Source organism: Mycteria americana, chromosome 8 (assembly GCF_035582795.1).
Source record: "Mycteria americana isolate JAX WOST 10 ecotype Jacksonville Zoo and Gardens chromosome 8, USCA_MyAme_1.0, whole genome shotgun sequence".
Taxonomy (NCBI): Eukaryota; Metazoa; Chordata; class Aves; order Ciconiiformes; family Ciconiidae; genus Mycteria; species Mycteria americana.
Window position 1 is genome coordinate 20,921,679 of NC_134372.1, and position 19,217 is coordinate 20,940,895.

At 52.7% G+C, this 19,217-nt stretch overlaps 3 protein-coding genes across 4 annotated transcripts; 1 reads left to right on the forward strand and 2 right to left on the reverse strand.

The window, feature by feature from the left end:
* Positions 1 to 1,050: 1,050 nt before the first annotated feature.
* PAIP2 (poly(A) binding protein interacting protein 2) lies at positions 1,051 to 10,664 on the forward strand. Of its 2 annotated transcripts, none has more exons than XM_075510084.1 (4): positions 1,051 to 1,208; positions 5,560 to 5,719; positions 8,109 to 8,288; positions 9,579 to 10,664. In XM_075510084.1, the coding sequence occupies exons 2-4, from the start codon at positions 5,582 to 5,584 to the stop codon at positions 9,642 to 9,644; spliced, it is 384 nt and encodes a 127-aa protein (XP_075366199.1). In that variant the 5' UTR covers positions 1,051 to 1,208; positions 5,560 to 5,581; the 3' UTR covers positions 9,645 to 10,664. The 2 variants fall into 2 exon arrangements, with proteins under 2 accessions (XP_075366199.1, XP_075366198.1); XM_075510083.1 differs by having other exon boundaries at positions 1,064 to 1,208; positions 5,554 to 5,719.
* Positions 10,665 to 13,090: 2,426 nt separating this feature from the next.
* On the reverse strand, positions 13,091 to 17,402 carry SLC23A1 (solute carrier family 23 member 1). The gene is given in 17 exon segments (XM_075509639.1): positions 13,091 to 13,344; positions 13,519 to 13,614; positions 13,769 to 13,912; positions 14,155 to 14,284; positions 14,361 to 14,466; positions 14,581 to 14,728; positions 14,941 to 15,097; positions 15,238 to 15,358; positions 15,470 to 15,651; positions 15,735 to 15,802; positions 15,885 to 15,973; positions 16,072 to 16,229; positions 16,340 to 16,441; positions 16,664 to 16,735; positions 17,235 to 17,308; positions 17,311 to 17,381; positions 17,383 to 17,402. Coding segments are annotated over 17 exon segments (1,977 nt in total). The 5' UTR covers positions 17,388 to 17,402.
* Positions 17,403 to 17,436: 34 nt separating this feature from the next.
* On the reverse strand, positions 17,437 to 18,810 carry MZB1 (marginal zone B and B1 cell specific protein). The gene is made up of 4 exons (XM_075510042.1): positions 18,619 to 18,810; positions 18,198 to 18,304; positions 18,019 to 18,123; positions 17,437 to 17,926 (listed from the first exon to the last, which is right to left on the reverse strand). Exons 1-4 carry the CDS (start codon positions 18,808 to 18,810, stop codon positions 17,749 to 17,751), a joined length of 582 nt encoding a protein of 193 aa, XP_075366157.1. The 3' UTR covers positions 17,437 to 17,748.
* Positions 18,811 to 19,217: the final 407 nt, after the last annotated feature.

Below are 19,217 nucleotides of genomic sequence, written 5' to 3' on the forward strand. Positions count from 1 at the left end.
TTTGCTTTTTAAGAGGTTGTGATGATCAGAGGACTGGAAAAGCCTGTACCTAGGCAGAGTATTTGGGAGGATGGGTAAACACAATGAGGAGCACAGCATGGCTCTGATCATTGCTAAAACCTCTGTGCAGTAGTGTCTGAAGGAGAGAGTAATTTCCACCTTACCTTTAAGGAAAAGCGGGAGGGGAGGAGAATCGGAGAGAAAAAAAATTGCTTTTTCACTACTTTTTGTAAATAGGGTTGAATTCTCAGCACTTACTGAACGCCCTTTTCTGGGACCTACGTTATCTCCTAGTTCCTAATACAGAGCCTTAAAAAACGCAGGAGTCTAGTGCGGAAACATTTTTTTTGTAAACAGGTGTGGTTTTTATGAATTATCACATTTCTTCTCCCTACCCCACCCCCCCCAAAGCCCAGGATACAAGTGGTTTCCCGAGGTCGGCTGGTATCCCTAGGGGGAGGCTGGAACAGGTTCACGAGCCCTCGAAGAACGGCAAGGCAGATTTTTCTCGCGTGGTAACGCTCCCCGAGGCCTTTTCCCTCCCTGCGCTGCCCGCTGGCGTGCTCGGAGGGGGCGAGGCAGCCGCAGCCAGGGGCTGCACACAGGGTGCGGTGCCCTCCCCGCGCTAGTGCCGCTACAAGCCGGGCAGGTTGGCCCTGGGCGCAGGAGGGTGTGTGGGGACTACCTCGTTATTAGCAGGACTGGCCCTCGGGCCTCTCCTGGCCCGAGCCGCGGCCCGCGGCGGGCGCCGTGCCGCCTCCCTCCCAGCCGGCGCCACAAGATGGAGGCTTGCCGTGTCCCGGCGGGACTATGCTTCCCGGCGTGCCCCGCGCCGCAACCACCGCGCGAAATGGCAGCCAGGCGGAACTACAGTTCCCGGCGTGCCGCGCGGCCCCGCCCCGCCCGAGGGCTGGGGCGGCGGACAGACTGCGCGTCCCGGCATGCAGTGCGCCGCCTCCCCGCCAGGCTGCCGGCCGGGCGCGCAGCACCGCCCCTGCCGCCGCTGCTTCCGGGAGAGAAGGGGGCGGTGTCTATGAGGTCACGCAGGTAGCGGAAGTGATTTCACGTCCGGCGGCCTGCGGCGCTGGGAGGGGAGCGGGGCGGCGGGCGCGGAGCGCAGCCGGGAGCGAGCGGGGGACGAGGCGGCGGCGGCGGCGGAGCAGCTCAGAGCCGGCGTGCGCACCCGCGGCCCTTCCCTCTGCGTGCAGGTGAGGCGGCGCGGGTGGGGGCGCGCAGCCCCGGGCCGCCGCTGCTGCCGCGGGAGGTGGGGGGAGCCGCCCCCTCCCCTGAGGCGGCGCCGGGAGGCGGCCCCTCCCCCCCCGCGGCGGCAGGGCCGCCCTGTGGCGCCGTCTTTATTGTCTTCAGCTCCATCCGGGTCCTGGGGGGGGGGGCGCTCCGGTGGCGCGGGGCCTGACGGGACGGAACCCCCGCCGCGGGGGCGGCCCTTGTGGGCGAACAAAGCGGGCGGGCGCGGGGGGCGGCCCTGGCTCTCGGCCGCCGAGGCACAGTGCCGCGGAGGCCGCGCCGGGCTGTTGGGCTCTGGAGGCCGCGGGTCTTGCGGGGTGTGGGGGTCAGGCACTGGAGCCGCCCGCGCCGGGGGCTGGGGATCTGCGATTCCAGGGTGTTGATCGCCAAGGCGAGCACGCGGCCGCCCCGGGAGGGGTAGGGCCCGCCCCGCCTCCGTAACCGAGATGGTATCAGCGGAGAGCGAGCGGCGGGGCTGAGCTTACCCGCGCGGCCCGGCAGGTTCGCCCGGTTCCCGCTGAAGTGAAGCGGCTCCGCGGGCGTCGGCGCTCGCTGTTGCTGAAAACATCAGCACCGAGAAGGGTGTCTTGGGGAGCAAACCCTACTCTCTCCCAGAGGTTTCGCTAGCCGACGTGCCTGCCCAGCTCCCGGCAGAGCCGCTCGTCTCTGCGAGGGCTCTGCTCTTCATAGCCAACTTTGTTTTTAAGTCTTGGTGCTGGCATGCTGTGTAAATGAGTCGGCTGTTTTCAAGTAAACTCCAGTGCAACGCTTTGAAGTGTTTCTATCAGATAGCATTGGCATCCCTCATGAATTTGATTAAGAAATCTATTTATTATACAGAGCATAATCAGTTTACTTGATAACTGCCACTTGCTAATCTAATTAAATAACTAGAAACTTGGCCGGCACTCCTGACTCACAAGAGTAATCGCTAGTTAATAAACAAATAACACCATTTTCTGCAGAAGTGCAAAGCACTCCATGCTGCACTGAAACAGCTTTGCTTAAACTTCAGCTTATGCTAAAATGCTAACGTGCTACTTGCTGTTCTGTGTACGTTTGGATGCTTGAAGCAAGTATCTTAATTTTTTTCCTCCTTTTTTTTTTTTTTTCCTTTTTTTTAATCAAGGGTAAGGACCTGGGTTTTGCTATGTGGAATTAGGCCCGTTAACCTTAACTTCTGAAGTAGGCAGTAGATAATCTTTCACGATTGGGGTTTAAATGCAAAATCTTCAATCACAAAGCTTTGAATTTTAATGATGGTTGGTCTAGGGCCCTTTGTTGCTTTAAACGCAGCAAAAATCAGAGAAAGAGGTAAATTAATGAACCTTAATGATGTTCTGGAGTAAAAAGTTCCACACTTCATACAGAAAGAAAACACTTTGAGTCAACTGGAAGTCCTGTTGTTACAGAATTTTTAATTTCTGACTTCGTTCCTAAGATAAAAATCCTATTTTCTTCTGTCTTTCCATGTACATTTACACTGTTGTTCCTGTATTGCCCCCACCCCCTGCCAAAATCCCGGAATAATTTTGGCTGGATCTCTAATCATATCACTATGGCAGAATTCTCCATATTTTCTGTTCCTTAGCTCTCCTAATGTTCTATTTCTTGTTCTAGTGTAAGGAGCTTTGAGATCCTCTGCTTTCCACCTACTCCCAGATGGAAAATGTATTTTTTTTTTTTATCCACGATGGTAGTGTAGCTGGTCACTGTGGCTTGTTTTCTGCAGCAGCCTTCTTAGATTGTGACTTTTTGCAAGACTGAAGTGGCATTTGGCTCTCCTCCTCAGAATTGCCTGTAGCTCATGACTAAAAAGCCTGTATCTAATACCGGTGAAACGAGACTAATCTTGTCCTTGCAAATTAGCACGTAGAGCCAACTGGTTTGTACCTTGAAACAGTGAAATGGAAAGCTCCCTGTACAGTATATTTTATTACAAGTTGCAGAAAATCAAATTACAAGGAGTGCTGTGAGTAAGGGACTGGCCTGGGGCTTCCCAACTGCTCATGCAGGATAAGTGTTTGTTGACATATTTTCCTGTGGGAAAACATTAGCGGACTTCAGGCTTCATCAGATAAACTTCAGATATTCAGGTTGAGCCTCGTATCTTTCTTGAAGATAATAATCCACATCGTCCTTGGGCACTAATGGAAAAAGTTGTTTCAGTCCAAGTTTGAAACACTGAACTTTTTAAAAATTATTTTTACCTTTATGGACTTGTCTGGGTGCAGTCATCTTTGTACAGAAGTTGCCTGGAATTTGGCCGGAGTACCTTACACTGCTAATACAGTTATTCACCTGTAGTCTAAATTGTTGGTATGCAGAAAGCCCAGTGGAATATTGATATCGAGATTCACTCCACAAAAGAAAAGGTGAAAACACTTGCCAGTAACAAAAGAAAAAAAAGAAAAAAAAAAAAACCCAACCAAAAAACAGAAGAATAAATTAGGCTTTTTAGTCTCTGAGGTCTTTTATTTCTTTTAGTCCATCCTGTTTGTTACCTTGTGAACAGCTGAAGTTGCTTAAAGCAGTTTCAAGCTTGAACTGGAGTGTTAAATGCAATGTCTTTTTCTGTTTTATGTTAAATGCTGCCAGTAATCCTTTGCAAGTTTGTTTTGAAAGAACATGAAAACCTGTTTTCTCTTGCTAGAATAGCTGGGTTCTGGTCTCATTTGTTGTACTTCCTAGGGAGCTAAAGTGACTTCCGTACTTGGGTTTGCCTTTGATTTAAAAACCTTGAATAGAGCAAACCAGGCAAGTTCCTTTTTCTTTGTGCTTTTCTTAATTGATCATTTGGATATGACAAGCCTTTGACTTGGTATTATCAAGAATACATTTTGAACCAAAAACTTGCATTAATTCCATAGATAATAGGACCGACTGAAATATAAAGAGAAAATATGAACTGCTACGTGGTAAGCCCTCGTACTCTAATAACAATGGAGGCTATATTTTGATACCCTCTTCTCCAAATAAGCCATTTTTTGATATGCAGACAATGAGCTAAAACGTTGATTTGATAATAAAATAAAAATATTTTCACTCACTGCTGCATCGTTTCATTGCAAATTTTTAGTACTAGAAAAACATTGAAGTTTGATTTTTTTTTTTTTTTGAGCTCATTGCCTCACATGCTTTGTATAGTGTTTAAAAAAAAATTAACACTGCCAGTATTAGTATCTAAAAATACTCATCTTTTCTAGTATTGGTAGCTGTAAGCATGGTATAGGAAAAACAGCAGCATTGTCTTATTTACTTTACAACACAAATGAGATTTTCAGTTAGAACCTAGGCTGTGAGCAGACTTGGGTCTCTGAACTTAGAGTTACAAGCTTTGGACAGGCTTATGAGCCTGATGGAAAGGCTGCAGTACCATTCTTATGACAAGGATTCACACCAAATTTAGGTTTTGTCCTGCTTTTGATTGTGGTTAGGTTCAACAAAACATGCTTGCCAACTATACTTTCATTTCTTGAGTTCAGAATGTTGTGGTATCACATATTATGGACACGCAGAAATCTTGAGTGCTCTCCAGGCGTGACTCAATCCATATTAATTAAGTGGGATGAGAGGCAAGCATGTACCGTCTTCCAGTGCCTTACGATGTTGTCTTTACCTGAAGCTTCCCAATCAGTGGGCTTTTGTTGATGAAGTAGCTGTAAGAACTGTTGTGCCAACTTGGCTCTGTGAGGAATCAGTGTGTAATGGTTTCTGCCTCGCTTGCAAGATGTCCCAGTGGTGAAATGGCCATGAAAGTTGGTTCATGTGATCACATAGAACATCCCGTAACTGAATTTGAGTAGGCTAAAAGTCACACTGAAGTTTCCCCTACCATGGGTATCCTTGGAAATTCCCCTGAGGTGTTGCCCACTGCCTCTGAAACAGTGTGGACACTGGGCAGTTCATTGCCAATGGAGTTTGTTGAAACTCAGGTGGGAACTTTAAAAGTATTTTGGAAAACAAATTTTCCTTTTGTTTCTTGAATATTGCCTTAAATACTTTCCTACTGGCAAGAATGCATGCTTTCTGGTTTTTTCTGTCACTTTTCATTGGCCTTGGTGCTTGGCATTTGCTGATTTGGTGAGGTTTAATTTAGGAAATTAATTTGTCACTCGAATCTGCATACAATGGAAACAGCGTTTCTTATACTCTCTTACTTGTTGTGATTAGCAGAGCTCCTCTGCTACAGTCATGGTAAGGCTACCTGTAGCCTTCAAATATAGGTGCAGCCTTCCCTTGGGCTGGGCTTATGCAGAAGCAGGGTGATGAGCGAATCTGCACATCTTTAATTACTGCATTTCTTAATTGCAGACTTCAAATCAAAGACGCAGACATGAAAGATCCAAGTCGCAGCAGTACTAGCCCAAGCATCATCAGTGAAGATGTGATTATAAATGGTCATTCTCATGAAGATGACAATCCCTTTGCGGAGTACATGTGGATGGAGAATGAAGAGGAATTTAACAGGCAGGCAAGTAATTTCCCTCTATAAATGTCTTGTGATGTGCTTTACCATTTTCTAGCAGAAGGGAGAGGTGCTGTGGCTTAGCAACCGGCATATAAGACTGGGAATCCTTTAGAGACGGAGTTTTTAGATAGGGTTGCTAGAATAATGGAGGGAGCAGACAGATCTCAGTTTCTCAGGCAATAAATGCCTATTTTCTGTAATCTTGGTGGAAAATATGGGAAGTGTGGCATGTTCTAATGCATCCATTAATTCCCTACTTCTGTGAGAGGGAATAAAAAAAATAGTTGACAGACTTTGTGTGGCACTTTGGAAGGGACAGATCTTGCTAGGCTGCTGAGCTGTGGAGGTTTTACACATGCAAACATGGCGGCTGTTGTAGTTCTGAACTGGATATGTCCAGGTGCATACGTGCCTTGTCAACAGGGCTGTTGTTCCTAAGGGAGTTGGTGGACATAGCTGTTGGATGACAGTCCTGTTCGTTGCTTAATACTTAAGTGTCTTACAGCTGGCCTTCGCAATCAGGTTGGAAGGAAGCCTTAACTTCGTCTTTCACCTTGCATCTGGACACAGTTTTCTCTCCTGTGGAGGCCTGGGAACAGCCTACCTCTTTCCACCGCCTCTTTCTTAATCAAAACTTGATCTTTGTACTTAAGTAGCTGCTTTCTCTGCACTCCAGCACAGTATGGCTGTGCTGAAGTCTGAGCTTCTGAAATAGGATATGTCTGCTGCTCTCTCTTTAGGGTGCCAGCAGGGCACAAAGAATCTGAAATTCAGGTTGCTCGCAAAATCTAAATTCTCTTGTGCATATGCCAGGATGGTCTCGGTGTCGTTTCCTGTTTGGTGGGTTTTTCCTCCTGGCAACTGTACTGTAGGTAGCATAAGGGATATGTAGTTCATGGGGAAGGAGCTGAGAGTTATGCTGTGAATAAACTATTTTTCAGGGATGTGCTCCATTTTCAGAGAAGAGGAAAAATGGGAGCATGGGGGGAGAATGGTCTTATTCAGGCAGGCAAACACCATGTGGCAGCCTGGTGGCCTGCCGCTCTCTGTGGAAACCTGAACAAGTTAAACTTGGGCTGGAAAATACAAACAGGCAATATTAATTTCAAGACATTTGGAGAATTAAACGTTATTTAGTACTTCTGGAGCTGCCATTCGAGGCACCTGTAGGTGTACAACCATGTAACAAAAAACCTGGAGTGGGGCAACAATACTAGCTTGTGGCTGTGTGCCCATGGCTGCCTTTTACCCGCATGCAGGACGGAGACAGTGCCTCACAAGAAGGACTGATGGGAGACCGCTGTCCTTGCTGGAGTGCTTTACTGAGGAAATAGGTGTCGGTGTTTCGTGCAGGGTTTGAATTGTCTGGACAGTGGCTTAGAGCATATGGTGATGAGTCCCTGTTCCCCAAAGCTGTGTGTCTTGAGCACCAAGTGAGCTGGTGAGTGTGTGTGCCCCAAGCACAGGGGACCTAGATTTGACAGGAATCCTGAACTCTGGCATTAACTTTTTTGATTTGGTATTTGTGGTATGTAACTGAATTTCCATTTTAGGACCAAGTATGTGTTTGATTTCAGAGTGAAGGATAGATAGGAAAACTTGTTTGAGCTTCCATTGAGTGAACTTTTAAATCTGTCCTGAATCATTTTTCTGCTCTCCTATGTCTGGCAAGTCATTCGCACCAGCTTCTATTTCCGCACTTTCCACTCCTAAGTACTGCAATGCAGGACATGGAAAATTTGTCAGGAGGAACTCCCTCCAAAGCTTGTTTACTGAACAACCAAGCAAAACTTTCCTTTAATCTTTGCAATGCGTGTCAGTTCTGCATCAGTTCATTTGTCCTTCTTATAGTACAGCAGGTCAGCATTCTTAACAACTGCTAAGTTCATGTGGAGTTCCTTAGGAGAACTACGCTGGGTGAATGCATAATCTACAGCCAAGGAGATGCTGCTTGTTCTAAGTGGCAGTGGTTATTTTTTTCCCAAGAATCTTGCAGGACACTTTCCTAGGGAGCGCGCCTGGCTGCATGTGTTGTCCCTGGTTCCCTTCTCATACTTGCAGTGAGTTCAGTCCAGACTAGTTGGTACAACTGAAATTTTCACTTGAAACCAACATTTTTCATTCTCCTTGAGCTCGTAACAAGCTGCAAACGAAACAGCTAGGGCTGGGAGGTTCTCCTGCCGTTGCCTTTTAACTGCAGCCCAAGTTCCTGGGACAAAGCACTTATATTAAAAAATCAAAGCCAATTGCTTTCCTGCAGCACAAGTGTGGTGTTCTGCTAGAAGTCCTGTTGCATAGCTAGAAAGAAGGTCAGCTAGGGGCACAAACGTTGGAATGAAGACACAAGCTCTCAATAAGTTTGTTGATGAAGCAGTTTCTTCTCATTGTATAGATTGAAGAGGAGTTGTGGGAAGAAGAATTTATTGAGCGCTGTTTCCAGGAGATGCTGGAAGAGGAGGAGGAGCACGAATGGTTTATTCCAGCCCGTGATCTCCCACAAACAATGGATCAAATCCAGGACCAGTTCAATGACCTTGTTATCAGTGACAGCTCATCACTGGAGGATCTGGTGGTAAATTCAGTTTCTCATCATATTTCTAAAGCTTGGCATCTCTCTTTGCCCAAGGCTGATTTTTGTTGCTGATAATGGCAAGAGAAAATCCTTTACACATAGGCCAGAGACACTTAAACCATGCCTGGTTATGGTGGAGGGGGAAATGTGGAACGGTTGGGTAAGGGATGTTTCCTCAAGTGACGTGACCTATTATTCAGTGGTTTTCTTCATAACCACATGGTGCCTTTCCTAGCCCATGGCATAAATTCAAGTGGCTTTGGGTATGCATAGTATGTTATGAAAGAAAGGCAGTGAGCGAAGTACGCTGACCCTGGAAAGTGCCATTTGGTGACAGGACTGCAAAAGTTAAATTCAGCATCTGTCAACGCTTATGTGTTGGGTAGGTACGAGCCGTGTTCTCAGGTCTGGTTTGGATTCTGCGAACCATAGCAGATCTCTTTGTAGAAATCCTAAGGAAGAGGAAAGCAGCTAAACTATGATTATTTCCCTCTTTCTTGCTGTATGACTTCTGTCCAGAGCTTAACTAAAAGGAAAGGGCAGTGTGTACATATTTTCCCTGACAAAATACAGTTACTGATACAGAGTACAAAACCCACACCATTGTGTCACACAACTGCTGCGAAATTCAGATGCAAACCCTTATTTTTCCAAGCTTAAGCAGCTGCAGGCAGCAGTTTTAGACTCAATTAAGAATACAAAAGCCTAATCCTCCATGCCTTTTATGATAAAGAGCTCATTTTGGAGATGCTGACTGCCCACCTATAACTGCACGACATTGTAGAGCAGTGGCTTGCCAAGAGGGAGGACAGGGTAGTCACAGACATAGATATTTAAAAAAATCAATACAATGCTCATATACATTAAATTCCCAGAAGTGGCTTAAGTTCCTGGAACAAGTCTCCTCTTGCTTAAATAAGCAACATCTTAAAAACCTGTTGGTGCATTTTAACAGCTCAACTTCAGAAAAAGCTATTTCAGCATTAAGCGAAGTTGCTGTATTTGATGCATGCCTGTGGTTTTCTTGTTTCTTATTCCCTGAGCCCTTATCTGACTGAAATGTCCCAGTGATGCTAAGGAAGGATGGATAATTCAGGTACAAGCACAGCGGAGTGGGCTTTTCTAGTGATTATAAAGACTTTTGGTATATTCAGAAACCCTATTATATGCCTGACTGTTACTCTGAATCTGTAAACTGTTCCTAATGCTGTCTGCCTAGAATTGTATTCAGCTTGAAAAAGTAAGATGAAAATAATGATTCAACTAGACTTCTGTTTTTCCCTTCCTCAGGTCAAGAGTAATCTGAATCCAAACGCAAAGGAGTTTGTTCCTGGGGTGAAGTACTTAAATATTTGAGTAGACTGGGCCCTCTCTTGGTGGATGTAGCACAATTTCCACACTGTGAAGCCAGTATTAGAAGATTTAATTGTAAAAGCTCTCTCTTCTTGTCACTGTGTTACACTTATGCATTGCCAAAGTTTTGTTAGTCTTGCATGCTCAATAAAAGTGCTGAGACTGTTATTAAGTAAATCTGTCAAAAGTTTAATGGAAACATAATTGGGCCCTGGCTCTCTGCAAAGGAGACAGTGAGGTAAGAAGCACCAGTCAAGTTGAGACAAAGTACCATGTTTGTAAAACTTTCTGCAGACTCTGTCTTTTTAAATAGGACTTGGAATTTGCTACTGATGGTCTGTTTTTAACTAAAGATGTGTTAACTGGTGCTAGTTTGCACCTGATAATGCCTTAACTTAAAAATGAAAGCAAGGAGATCTGATTGTTACGCAAATTAGCTAACTTTCCTTTGAAATATCAGTATTGTTACTAATGTTAATTTTTCCCCTTAAAAAACTTCATGCTCCTTTTAAGCAGCATGAGCTTTAACAGAAATTTTACAGACCTGTACAGAGTCATAGATCTCAGCTACTGAACTAACATCCAAGCAATTGGAAGGAAGAAATTCCCTGTACTTTGCAGTATGTTATCATATTAGAAATGTTTCACTTCCTAATTATGTTAAAGGAGATGTGAGTTTCATCACAATTTCTTCCAAGAACCCAGATACGTACATAGCACTGCCTATGTAACTTTTAGCATACAACTTTATTATAGCTGGATTTAACCAAGAAAACCCTAGCATTAGTGATTTGAGTGGTGCTTTTCCCTTGCTTTGTTTAATCATCACTACACAATAGTCTACAGCACAACAACTTTTTTTTTTCTTTTAATAAAGCTAGAACAGTTTTGGCTTCTTAAACTTCATATTCGGGTAGGTTAAGCTGCCATACGTGTTCAGTGTGAATAGTGTTTAAGTTGAAAATATTGTAAAAAAATTATATTTTTTCAAAAATATTTAAAAAAATAAATAATAGTAGAACTGATGTGGTGGCTGTCTCATGAATATGCATCTCGCATGGAAACTCATTTGGCAACTTGCAGAGGAAAGGGCTGACATTATGGGTACGGGGCCTACAAGGCTGTTGGAACACAATAGCCTGAAATAATTCATCTGAGGTTGAACTCTGACTGCTCTTTTATTTCTTTCCTCCTGCTTTGTGCGCTTGCCTGGGCATATTTTCCTTCGTTCTCACCGCTGCTAATCCCAGTTCAGCTCCACTGCTGCTGGCAGCACGGGCAGTCCTAATTAACAGCTGATGGCACTATATAAAGCCCGCTGCCCGGTGCATGCTGTTGGAGGCTTTGGCACGGTGACTATTAGAGCTGGGGTGCTCTCAGTCCTCGGGTACGAATCTGGTCCACTCTTGCTTCACAACTTTGCCCAGCCTTGCTGTTAGTGGTTTGGTTTTTTTTTTTTGAGCTCCAGTTAAACCAAATGGAAACACTTCAGAAATTACACAGTACTGCAGAACAGGAAGAGTGAGACAAAGCCTTTATGCAGGTGTTAGCCCACAGCATAACCACATTGCTGTGTTGGTCTTGCTCCAGGTGGAGGAACCCCTCTCGGAGGAATTCGGTCAGACCAAATCATTTTGCTCTGCAAAATGCTAATCGCAATTATCCCAGGCTGCTTACTGAGCATTACCTTCCCCCTTCCTAACCTGAAATCTGCTTGCATTCCTAGAAGCAGCAAAACTACTCTGGTGTGTCCACTGACTTGGAAGTAGTTTGGACTCGAGCACCGAAAGACACAAGGTCAGGAAATAACATGCTACCATGCCCCAGCTTATTTTTAGCTGGAGTGGGAGTTTCACCAGAGAACCCCTGCATGGCTGGCAGCAGCTGCTTGTCGGTTAGCTTCCTCCTGGGGTTTCAGCCCCAGTGCGATTACTGGGTGATTGGCATTCAGGGTGATTGGCAACTGAATGCTGCTGCTAGGAGCCAGCTTGTTGTGAAACAGCCAGCCTTACTGTGGTTTGGTTGCTTTGCTTTGTTTTTTTCCCTGCCGTATCCCAGCCAACTATATAACGTGGGGAGGTTTATTGAAGAGCTGAACTTCCCGATGGTCTCTGCTAGGTTGGAGCTGCCCTTCTCCATTGCAGCCCCTGTGCTGCTGTGCTTGGGGTTTGTGACTACAACAGAGTTGATGGCACACCAGTGTTTTGGCTGTTGCACAGTGCTTGCACAGCACCGGGGCTTTCTCTTTCTCTTGCTCCAACCCCAGCGAGCAGGCTGTGGGTAGGCAAGAAGCTGGGAGGGGACACAGCTGACCAAAAAGGGTATTGCACACCGTTTAACGTCACACGTTTGACAACAAAACTGGGACAGCAGAAGAGGGGGGGGTTCTGCTGCTCAGAGCCTGGCTGGGCATTGCTGTGCTTGTGGGAGATGGTGAGCGATTGCTTTTGCATCACTTGGGAGTTTTTGGTGGTTGTTTCTTTCCCCTCTTCACTTATTAAACTGTCTTTGTCTCGACCTGTGGGTTTTCTCACTTCTGCTCTTCCTGCTCGGGCTGGGGAGCGAGTGTGTGGCCATGTCACCACGCTAGTGCGGACAGCCTGTGACAGGGTCATGCAATGCTGGCTTCAACTTTGGCATTTCGGTGCTAAACTCAAGCCCAGAAATGGGCTTGACTGTCGTCAATGAGGCCATCGGCTGCCTTCCGTGCCTGCTGCTGGAAACCAACTGGCTGCACAAGGCAGCGCTTCACCGGAGCGGCCGGGATGGAGCCGGCTGTCCAGTGCCCTCCGCGGCAGGACGTGTTTGCCGAGTGGGTTGCACCGGGGTTCAGGCAGAAGCCCACCGAACATGCGGTGCTAGGGCTGCACGAAGTCTAGCGTGTCTCCATGTTGGGCAGCCCAGGAGGGAGTATGGAAAGCTGCTGGAGCCTTCGAAATGCAGAAGGGACGAGGGAGTGGTGCGGGACGCAGCAAAGACACTGGTAGGGCAAGTGGGCTTGAATTCTTTTTTTTAATGTATAATCTTAAAATAGGCATCCTAATGCTGGTCTGGATACTGTACCCTGCCCAGAGCCCACTTCAGCTGCCGGGTAGCCCTGCCAAAGCCAAGGGCACAGCATGAGAATTCGTGGCCCCGGGTCGGATTTCGTGGCTCCGGGAGCTCTGGCTGGCTCCGATGGCGGCTAACAAGCTTCAGCAAGCGCCGAACGAGTCTCAACCAGCTAAAGCTTGAGATGGAGCAATGACACGGGGGGGGGTGGTCCCCAGGCAGGTACCCCAGGAGCTTGAGATGTCCCTGAAAGGCACCTTTGAGTTTCCCAAGCCCTATGTTTGAGATGAGCACCAGAAGCCTTGTCTTTGGACTTGGTGGGTGCTAACGAACTCCTACAGCACCCGTGGGAGCTCGGCTCGGCTTCTCCGGTGCCGGGGTGCGAGCCCTCCCCTTGCTCAGACCTTTGTGCACACGGAGAGCCCATCTGCATTATCTTGCACGTCTGCGGCTGCCGCTGCCACGCCACTGCCCTTCGCCCGGGCCTTAAACCCCGTGAACGCTGGGCAGATGGGCACGTGCGTCAGCCACCGGCTCTTCCTCACTGCGCTCATCCCAAAGGGGAAGTCGTAGCTCCTCAGGCTGGCTCTTGCTGTGCTGTCCGAGTGCGCACCCGCCTTCCACTGAACCAGCCCTCGCTCCTCCTGCGTCCCTGCAGCAGCGGGCACTGCGTCAGCCGAGACCCCAGTGCCTGCCTGCCTGTAGCCAGGATGCCCAGCATCAGCCCCCCCCTCACCCTGTGATCCCCTTTTGCAGCTTTAACCCAAAATGAATCTGCCTCCAACCCCCCATGCTTCCTCCTGCTGGCTCCATGTGCTTTAATTACCTGGGATGGTGTTATCCAGGACGAAGGCGATGGTTCCCCCAACGAACATCTCCGTCGTTAGCAGCACCGTCAGTATCTGGTCCAGCTCGGGGACACCTGCGAGAGTGCAGGGACTGAGCCAGGGCGTACTGTGGTAAGCTGGATTTGCCTAATTAATCATTGCTTACCCAGGGTGGGAAAGCGCCTGCAAGAACTGCCCTCCTGTCTTCTTAAACACCCAAAACTGGGGCTTTTCGTGGCAGGCAGGTACCTGTGTTAATGGCCTTAGGGTGGGAATCCAGGTAGTTTGGCAGTGTCAGCCCGAAAAACATGGCAAAGCCCAGCACAAAGAGGTTGCGGGAAGAGTTCATGTCGACGAACTGCAGGTTGGAGAGGCCAACGGCCGTGATCATGCCTGCCATGAGAGACGGTGGCTGGGTTGCGGGCAGACAGGGATGCCCATGCTGCCGGCTGAGAGCTGGGCATTGGGTGGGCTGCCCGCAAAGGCAGTGAAGGATGTTCAAACCCAGCCGTGGTTTGACCCAAACCCTCAAAGCCCACCCTCTGCATCCCTCAGGCTCGCCAGCCCCTGAATCCCTGGGGAAATGGCCCGGGGCCGATGATAATGGCGTCCTGGGTTTGACGTGCCGAGGTTACCGAATAAGGTGCAGAACATCCCGCCGAGGATGGGGTCAGGCAGGGAGGCGAACAGTGCCGTGAACTTGCCAATGGTCCCCAACACAAGCATGATGCCAGCCCCGTACTGTATCACCCTCCTGCTCCCCACCTGCACGGAGAGACCAGCAGCAGGTGATGGCACCTGTCCCCCCGACCGAGTCGGGACCTCTCCCCGGCCCCAGTACCTTTGTGATGCCCAGGACACCAATGTTGGGACTGGAGGAGGTGGAGCCATTGCCGGTTCCCAGCAGCCCCGCGATGATGCAGGAGATGCCTTCAGTGAAAATGCCCCTGGGAAAAATACGAATGGGCTGGTCCCTGCCGCTGCTCTCCTGCGGCATCCCTGCCTGGTGCCCCGGGACGCCACGGCGTGGGCAGGGTACCAGCAGGGCCAGCTGGCTGTACCTGTTAATGGCATGCACGGGGGGAGCAGGGGCTCCTGCCAGCCGGGCGCAAGAGTAGTAGTCCCCGATAGACTCGATGATGCCCGCCAGCGTGGCACTGAACATGCCCAGCACGGCCGCTGAGGTCACTGTGGGCAGACCCCACTGGCCTATCCGGGGGGCAGAGTGGGGCGTCAGGGTAGGGGGCATCCCGGGACCTGGCCCCCCTGGTGCTCACTGGTGCTGCTTTGGGACATCCCCCCGACCCCCCCTCCCAGGCGCTCCCCAGCCCCAGTGATGCTGGGCTGGGTCCCTGCATTCCCAGGGGTGAAAGGGTATTGGGAGAGGGGTCCCACATGCTGCAGGGCTGCCTGGCACTCACAGGGGTAGGGGACCCGAAACCAGGGTGCCACAGACAGGATCTCCCCCCGGGCGTCCGTCCTGGCCTTGTAGCCGTATGCCTCGGGCTGGCCGGGGAAGACACCGGTGCGTGTCAGCACATAGCAGAGCAGCCACACCACCATGATGGCCAGGATGATCTGCGAGGGCGGGAGCAGAGACTGGGGATGCACTTCACCTCGTGTGGAAAAACAGGGGATTTCTGGGACATCACCACCACCATCACCACCACCACCACCCCACCCCCTCCAGGACCTGGCAGCTCTCAGCCAGTCCCTACCGGGAACATCTTGAAGATCTGGACGCGGAGCAGGACGAAGCCACTGCCCCGCCGGTAGCCAGGTAGGCAGACGGTGACGTGCCGCAGGTACTGGGCAAACAGGACGATCAGGAAGATGGTCCTGGGGGGTTGAGAGAGAGAGAGAGGAGGTCCCTCGTGCCCCAGTGTGCTTCTGGCTCCATGGGGGACACCCCTAACCCCTTGTCCCCTCATCCCCATCCCCGTGCCGTACAGTACTGCGATGCCCCAGTGGGAGCCGGCCCGCTCTCCGGCCGCCTGGAAGACGGAGAGCCCGATGAGGGAGACGGTGGGGGTGACGGTCAGCGGCCCAATGTAGCTGAGCAGCGCCCCAGGGAGCCCCAGCAGCCCGATGGCCACCTCCACCAGGCTGGACACCACGATGGCCCCCTGGATCTGCAGAGCATGGCGGGGGGGAGAGAGGAGGTCAGCACCTGCTGGGGATGTTGGGGTCCCCTGGGGATGGCAGAGGGGCATACCTCTCGCATGCGGGGCTGCCAGATGTGAGAGGTGTTGAGCGGCAGCACCCAATTGCCGTAGATCTGCTCTGGGGATGGAGGGGGGGTGAGGTGGTCCCTGGGGTGGGGGGAAGCAGCTGGACACCCCTCCCTGCACCCCTCTGCCCTCACCTTCAGGCGGGCATTGCCACTTCTCCAAGGCCAGGATGGACTTGGCAGGGACGAGGAAGGCCAGCGCGCTTGCCTGGAAGAGGGGCAGCCTGGGGGGGGGGGGAGGGGGGGGGGACACGAGAGGGGACACCTGCGCCCACAGCCTGGGGACGGGCAGCGGGGGTCTCCGCCAGGGCCGCGGCTCTACCTGATGCCCACGGTGGTCTGGATGAGGGTGGTGATGCCGACGCAGGTGAAGATGGTGCCGATGAGGTAGCTTACGGTGAGCTGGTCCTTGCCCACGCACAGGCTCTCGGCCAGCAGGAAGGGGACGGCAATGGTGCCGCTGAAGCAGGTCAGGTAGTGCTGGGGGGCGAGGGAGGGCTTAGTGGGCTGGGGTGCCATGGGGTGCCCATGCCACATGGAGCGGGGGCTCGGGCTCTGCCAGTGGGGGGTACCCCCCTTCCAGGCCGTACCTGGAAGCCGAGCAGGATGCAGAGGTACCAGGGGGGCACGTCCTCGATCCTGTAGAGCATGTCCACCTCCGGCCGGGGGGGCCCGGTGCCTGCCCCGGGGTCCTGGCGTGCAGGGGGCACAGCTCAGCCCCAGCTTGCCCAAGGGGGTCAGGGACGGCGGGGGGACACACACCCCACGCTGTCCCCATGGGTGGCACAGACTGCCCCATGGGACCCCCTGCACCCTCAGGGATGGGCAGGGGTCCCGGCCGACTGGTCTCCATCTGATGGTGCGTTACAGAAGGATTTGGGGTGTGTGCTGTGTGGGGGTGCCCCAGTACTCACCCTGCCCATTGCAGGCAGCTCCTTCGCAGGGGGATGTGGGGGGCCGGTGGGGGCAAGAGCTGAGTTCCCATTCTGGCAGCAATGGCGAGGCGGGAGCTAGGTCAGTGTTGCCCTGGGTGTCCCATGGGAATGGGGACGGGCTCTGTCCCGGGGACGTGAGGGCCACTGGCCCACAGCTCGGCACGCATGGCTGGTCAGCCCCACCCATCCCCAGCTCTGCCCCCCATGAGCTGGCTCCAGGCTTGGAAACCTGTTGTCTGCACGCGATGGTTTGTCCCCAGGAGAGGGCGGAGGGGGTGTCTCCACTGGCCCTGGGGTGCCCAGACCACCCTGCAGGTGCCAGGAAGGACAGCACAGCCAGTCCCAGCCGCAGCGTCCCAGCATGTTCCCTTGGTCCCGGGCTTCACTGCAGCCCTCGTGCTCATCCCATCCTTTGCCAGTCCTGGCTGGGCATCATGGCCCCGAGCCGGCCATTACTTGGGGTCGGTACCCCCAGCCACCCACTTCCCTCCCCCCTGCCCCGGGATACGGCCAAGGAGGGGACAGGGACGAGGACAGAGGCTGCATTCACCTGGGGTTGAGCCAGGTCTCCCGAGCGGGTCCCCATCCTCCAGCGATGCGGCCCCGGCACCGATGTTACCACACGGGGGGTTTTATGGCCGTGGGAAGGACTTTAGTCACCACCCGGGCTGCGGCGCCAGGTGGCAGGCTGGAAGGTGGCCATTGGCTGTCGGTTGTGAAACTGGGGAGCACTGCCTTGGGGACGGATCAGCTATTAACTCCTTTAATTAGGGCTGGCACTGCCGGCAGGGCCGGGGCGCTCCTGCCGTGAGCGCTGTGTTGGTAAAACATTAGAGCCGGCGGGTTACAGAGTAATTCCCAGCTTGTGGGAGGTCCGGTGGCACGGGGCACCAGCCGCTGCCAGCATCGTCCCGGCACGGCTGGGCCGGGCGTCAAGGGATGGTCGCGGCACCGGTGATGGGCGACGCCAGGAAGGCGCCCACCTCCCGGCGTGTGTTGGCTCTTGCTGGGGACGAAGTCGGCTCCGAAGGTCGCCAGGGCATTAAGCATTAACTGCGCCGGGGCTACAGCTCGTTCTGCATCGCCTTGGGCGGGGCCGGCCCCCCAGCTTTGCCACCGGCACAGGCCCCCTTCTCCCCATGGCAGAGCAGCTCCCGCAAGGCAGCCGGGCCCTGCCGGTGCGCCCCATAGATCTGCGCCTCTCCCCGCTCGCCCACGTAGCTGTGGCACATCTTGGACAGCCTGCAAGGAGCCAGAGAAGGTCATGCCGTGTCCCCCTGCCATCGTGGCAAAGTGGTGCCTGGCACTCCCCATTGCCGACCCCCCTGACTTACCTGCCCGGCCAAGGTCCCCCCATCACCATCACGGTCATGGGCTCCTGTCTCGGCAGCCCTGGCCCCGCCAGCCGCTTCTCCCCATCCAGCTCCTGCACCCCGTAGCTGTGGGGAGAGGCAGGGGTTGGAGACTCCCCAGTCCTCGGGGACACCCCCATCCCCGGGGACGCCTCACTCACCTCTCCCAGCCCTGCGAGCAGCTCCTCTCCAGCACTTCCATGTAGTCGGGCTCACTCAGCGCCTTCCTGCCCACCTTCCCCTCTGCCCTGTGCAGCTGCTCCTCAATCTGGGGTGAAAAAGGGCAGAAACTGGCCAGTGAGGGTGGCAGCCTCCCCATGACCCTGCTCCCAAGCAGGGGACGGGTCTGCACCCCTTCCTTGCGGCTCCGGCAGCTGAAGCACTTTTGCACGGGGTGGTGGGTCCATGAGTAGCTGCAAGGGGGCTCGCTGGCCCCAAAGGGGCCTTTTTGGGGTGCCGGCAGGGGGCAGCCATCAGCAGGGTGCCCCAGGGGAGCCAGCAGCATCTCCCCAGGCTGGAGCATCCCTGCGAGGGCTCTCACCCCTCACCCTGGTTTCAGGGTGCCATCTACCCGATCCCCACCTGGAAGGCGATGGCATGGCAGGCGTCGCAGCGGAGGGATTCGGGCATGTGGGGCGAGAGCCGCTCCTCAGGGCTGAGCTGGGGCGCAGGGACAGAGCGGGCTGGGGCGGCGGGGGGGCCCCCGCACATCTCCTCGGCCCCCGTCCCTGCCAGCAGGCTGAGGGCCAGCCACACTGCCAGCGCCGGCTGCATCCTGCCACGATGCTGAAAGTGCTGGGGCGGAGGCACGGGGTGGCTATAAACCCCCCGGGGCTAGCAAGTGGGCGCTGATGCGCAGCCGACACACCTGCATCCGGCTGACGCGGCCCCATCCATCCCCGGGGCATCAGGTCAGGGGGTGTGTGAGAGCGCGTGGGGTGTCCCCAACCGACTGTGTGTGTGTGTGTGGGTGTCCCCAAATCTCCGGGAGGTTTTTGGTGTAATTCAGTCCTGTAACACCTGACCCCTCCTCCTCGACCGAAATCCTCCCTGGGATGGCGTGGACCCTCCTGGGCTGGGGCTGGGGTGGGGGCAGGGGTTTGGGGCTCAGGGCTGGGTTTTGGGGTTCAGGACTGGTTTTCAGGGCTGGGGTTTGGGGTTCAAGGGCTGGGGTTCAGGGA

What these genes read in the sequence shown, in the direction of transcription:
- PAIP2 (XM_075510084.1), top strand. Translation starts at nt 5,582, where the DNA reads ATGAAAGATCCAAGTCGCAGCAGTACTAGCCCAAGCATCATCAGTGAA. An exon ending in AAGAGGAATTTAACAGGCAG is followed by an intron (nt 5,720 to 8,108) that starts GCAAGTAATTTC and finishes CTCATTGTATAG; the next exon opens with ATTGAAGAGGAGTTGTGGGA. An exon ending in CATCACTGGAGGATCTGGTG is followed by an intron (nt 8,289 to 9,578) that starts GTAAATTCAGTT and finishes TCCCTTCCTCAG; the next exon opens with GTCAAGAGTAATCTGAATCC.
- MZB1 (XM_075510042.1), bottom strand. Translation starts at nt 18,810, where the DNA reads ATGCAGCCGGCGCTGGCAGTGTGGCTGGCCCTCAGCCTGCTGGCAGGG. An exon ending in TGCTCGCAGGGCTGGGAGAG is followed by an intron (nt 18,124 to 18,197) that starts GTGAGTGAGGCG and finishes CTCTCCCCACAG; the next exon opens with CTACGGGGTGCAGGAGCTGG. An exon ending in GGGGGACCTTGGCCGGGCAG is followed by an intron (nt 17,927 to 18,018) that starts GTAAGTCAGGGG and finishes GGCTCCTTGCAG; the next exon opens with GCTGTCCAAGATGTGCCACA.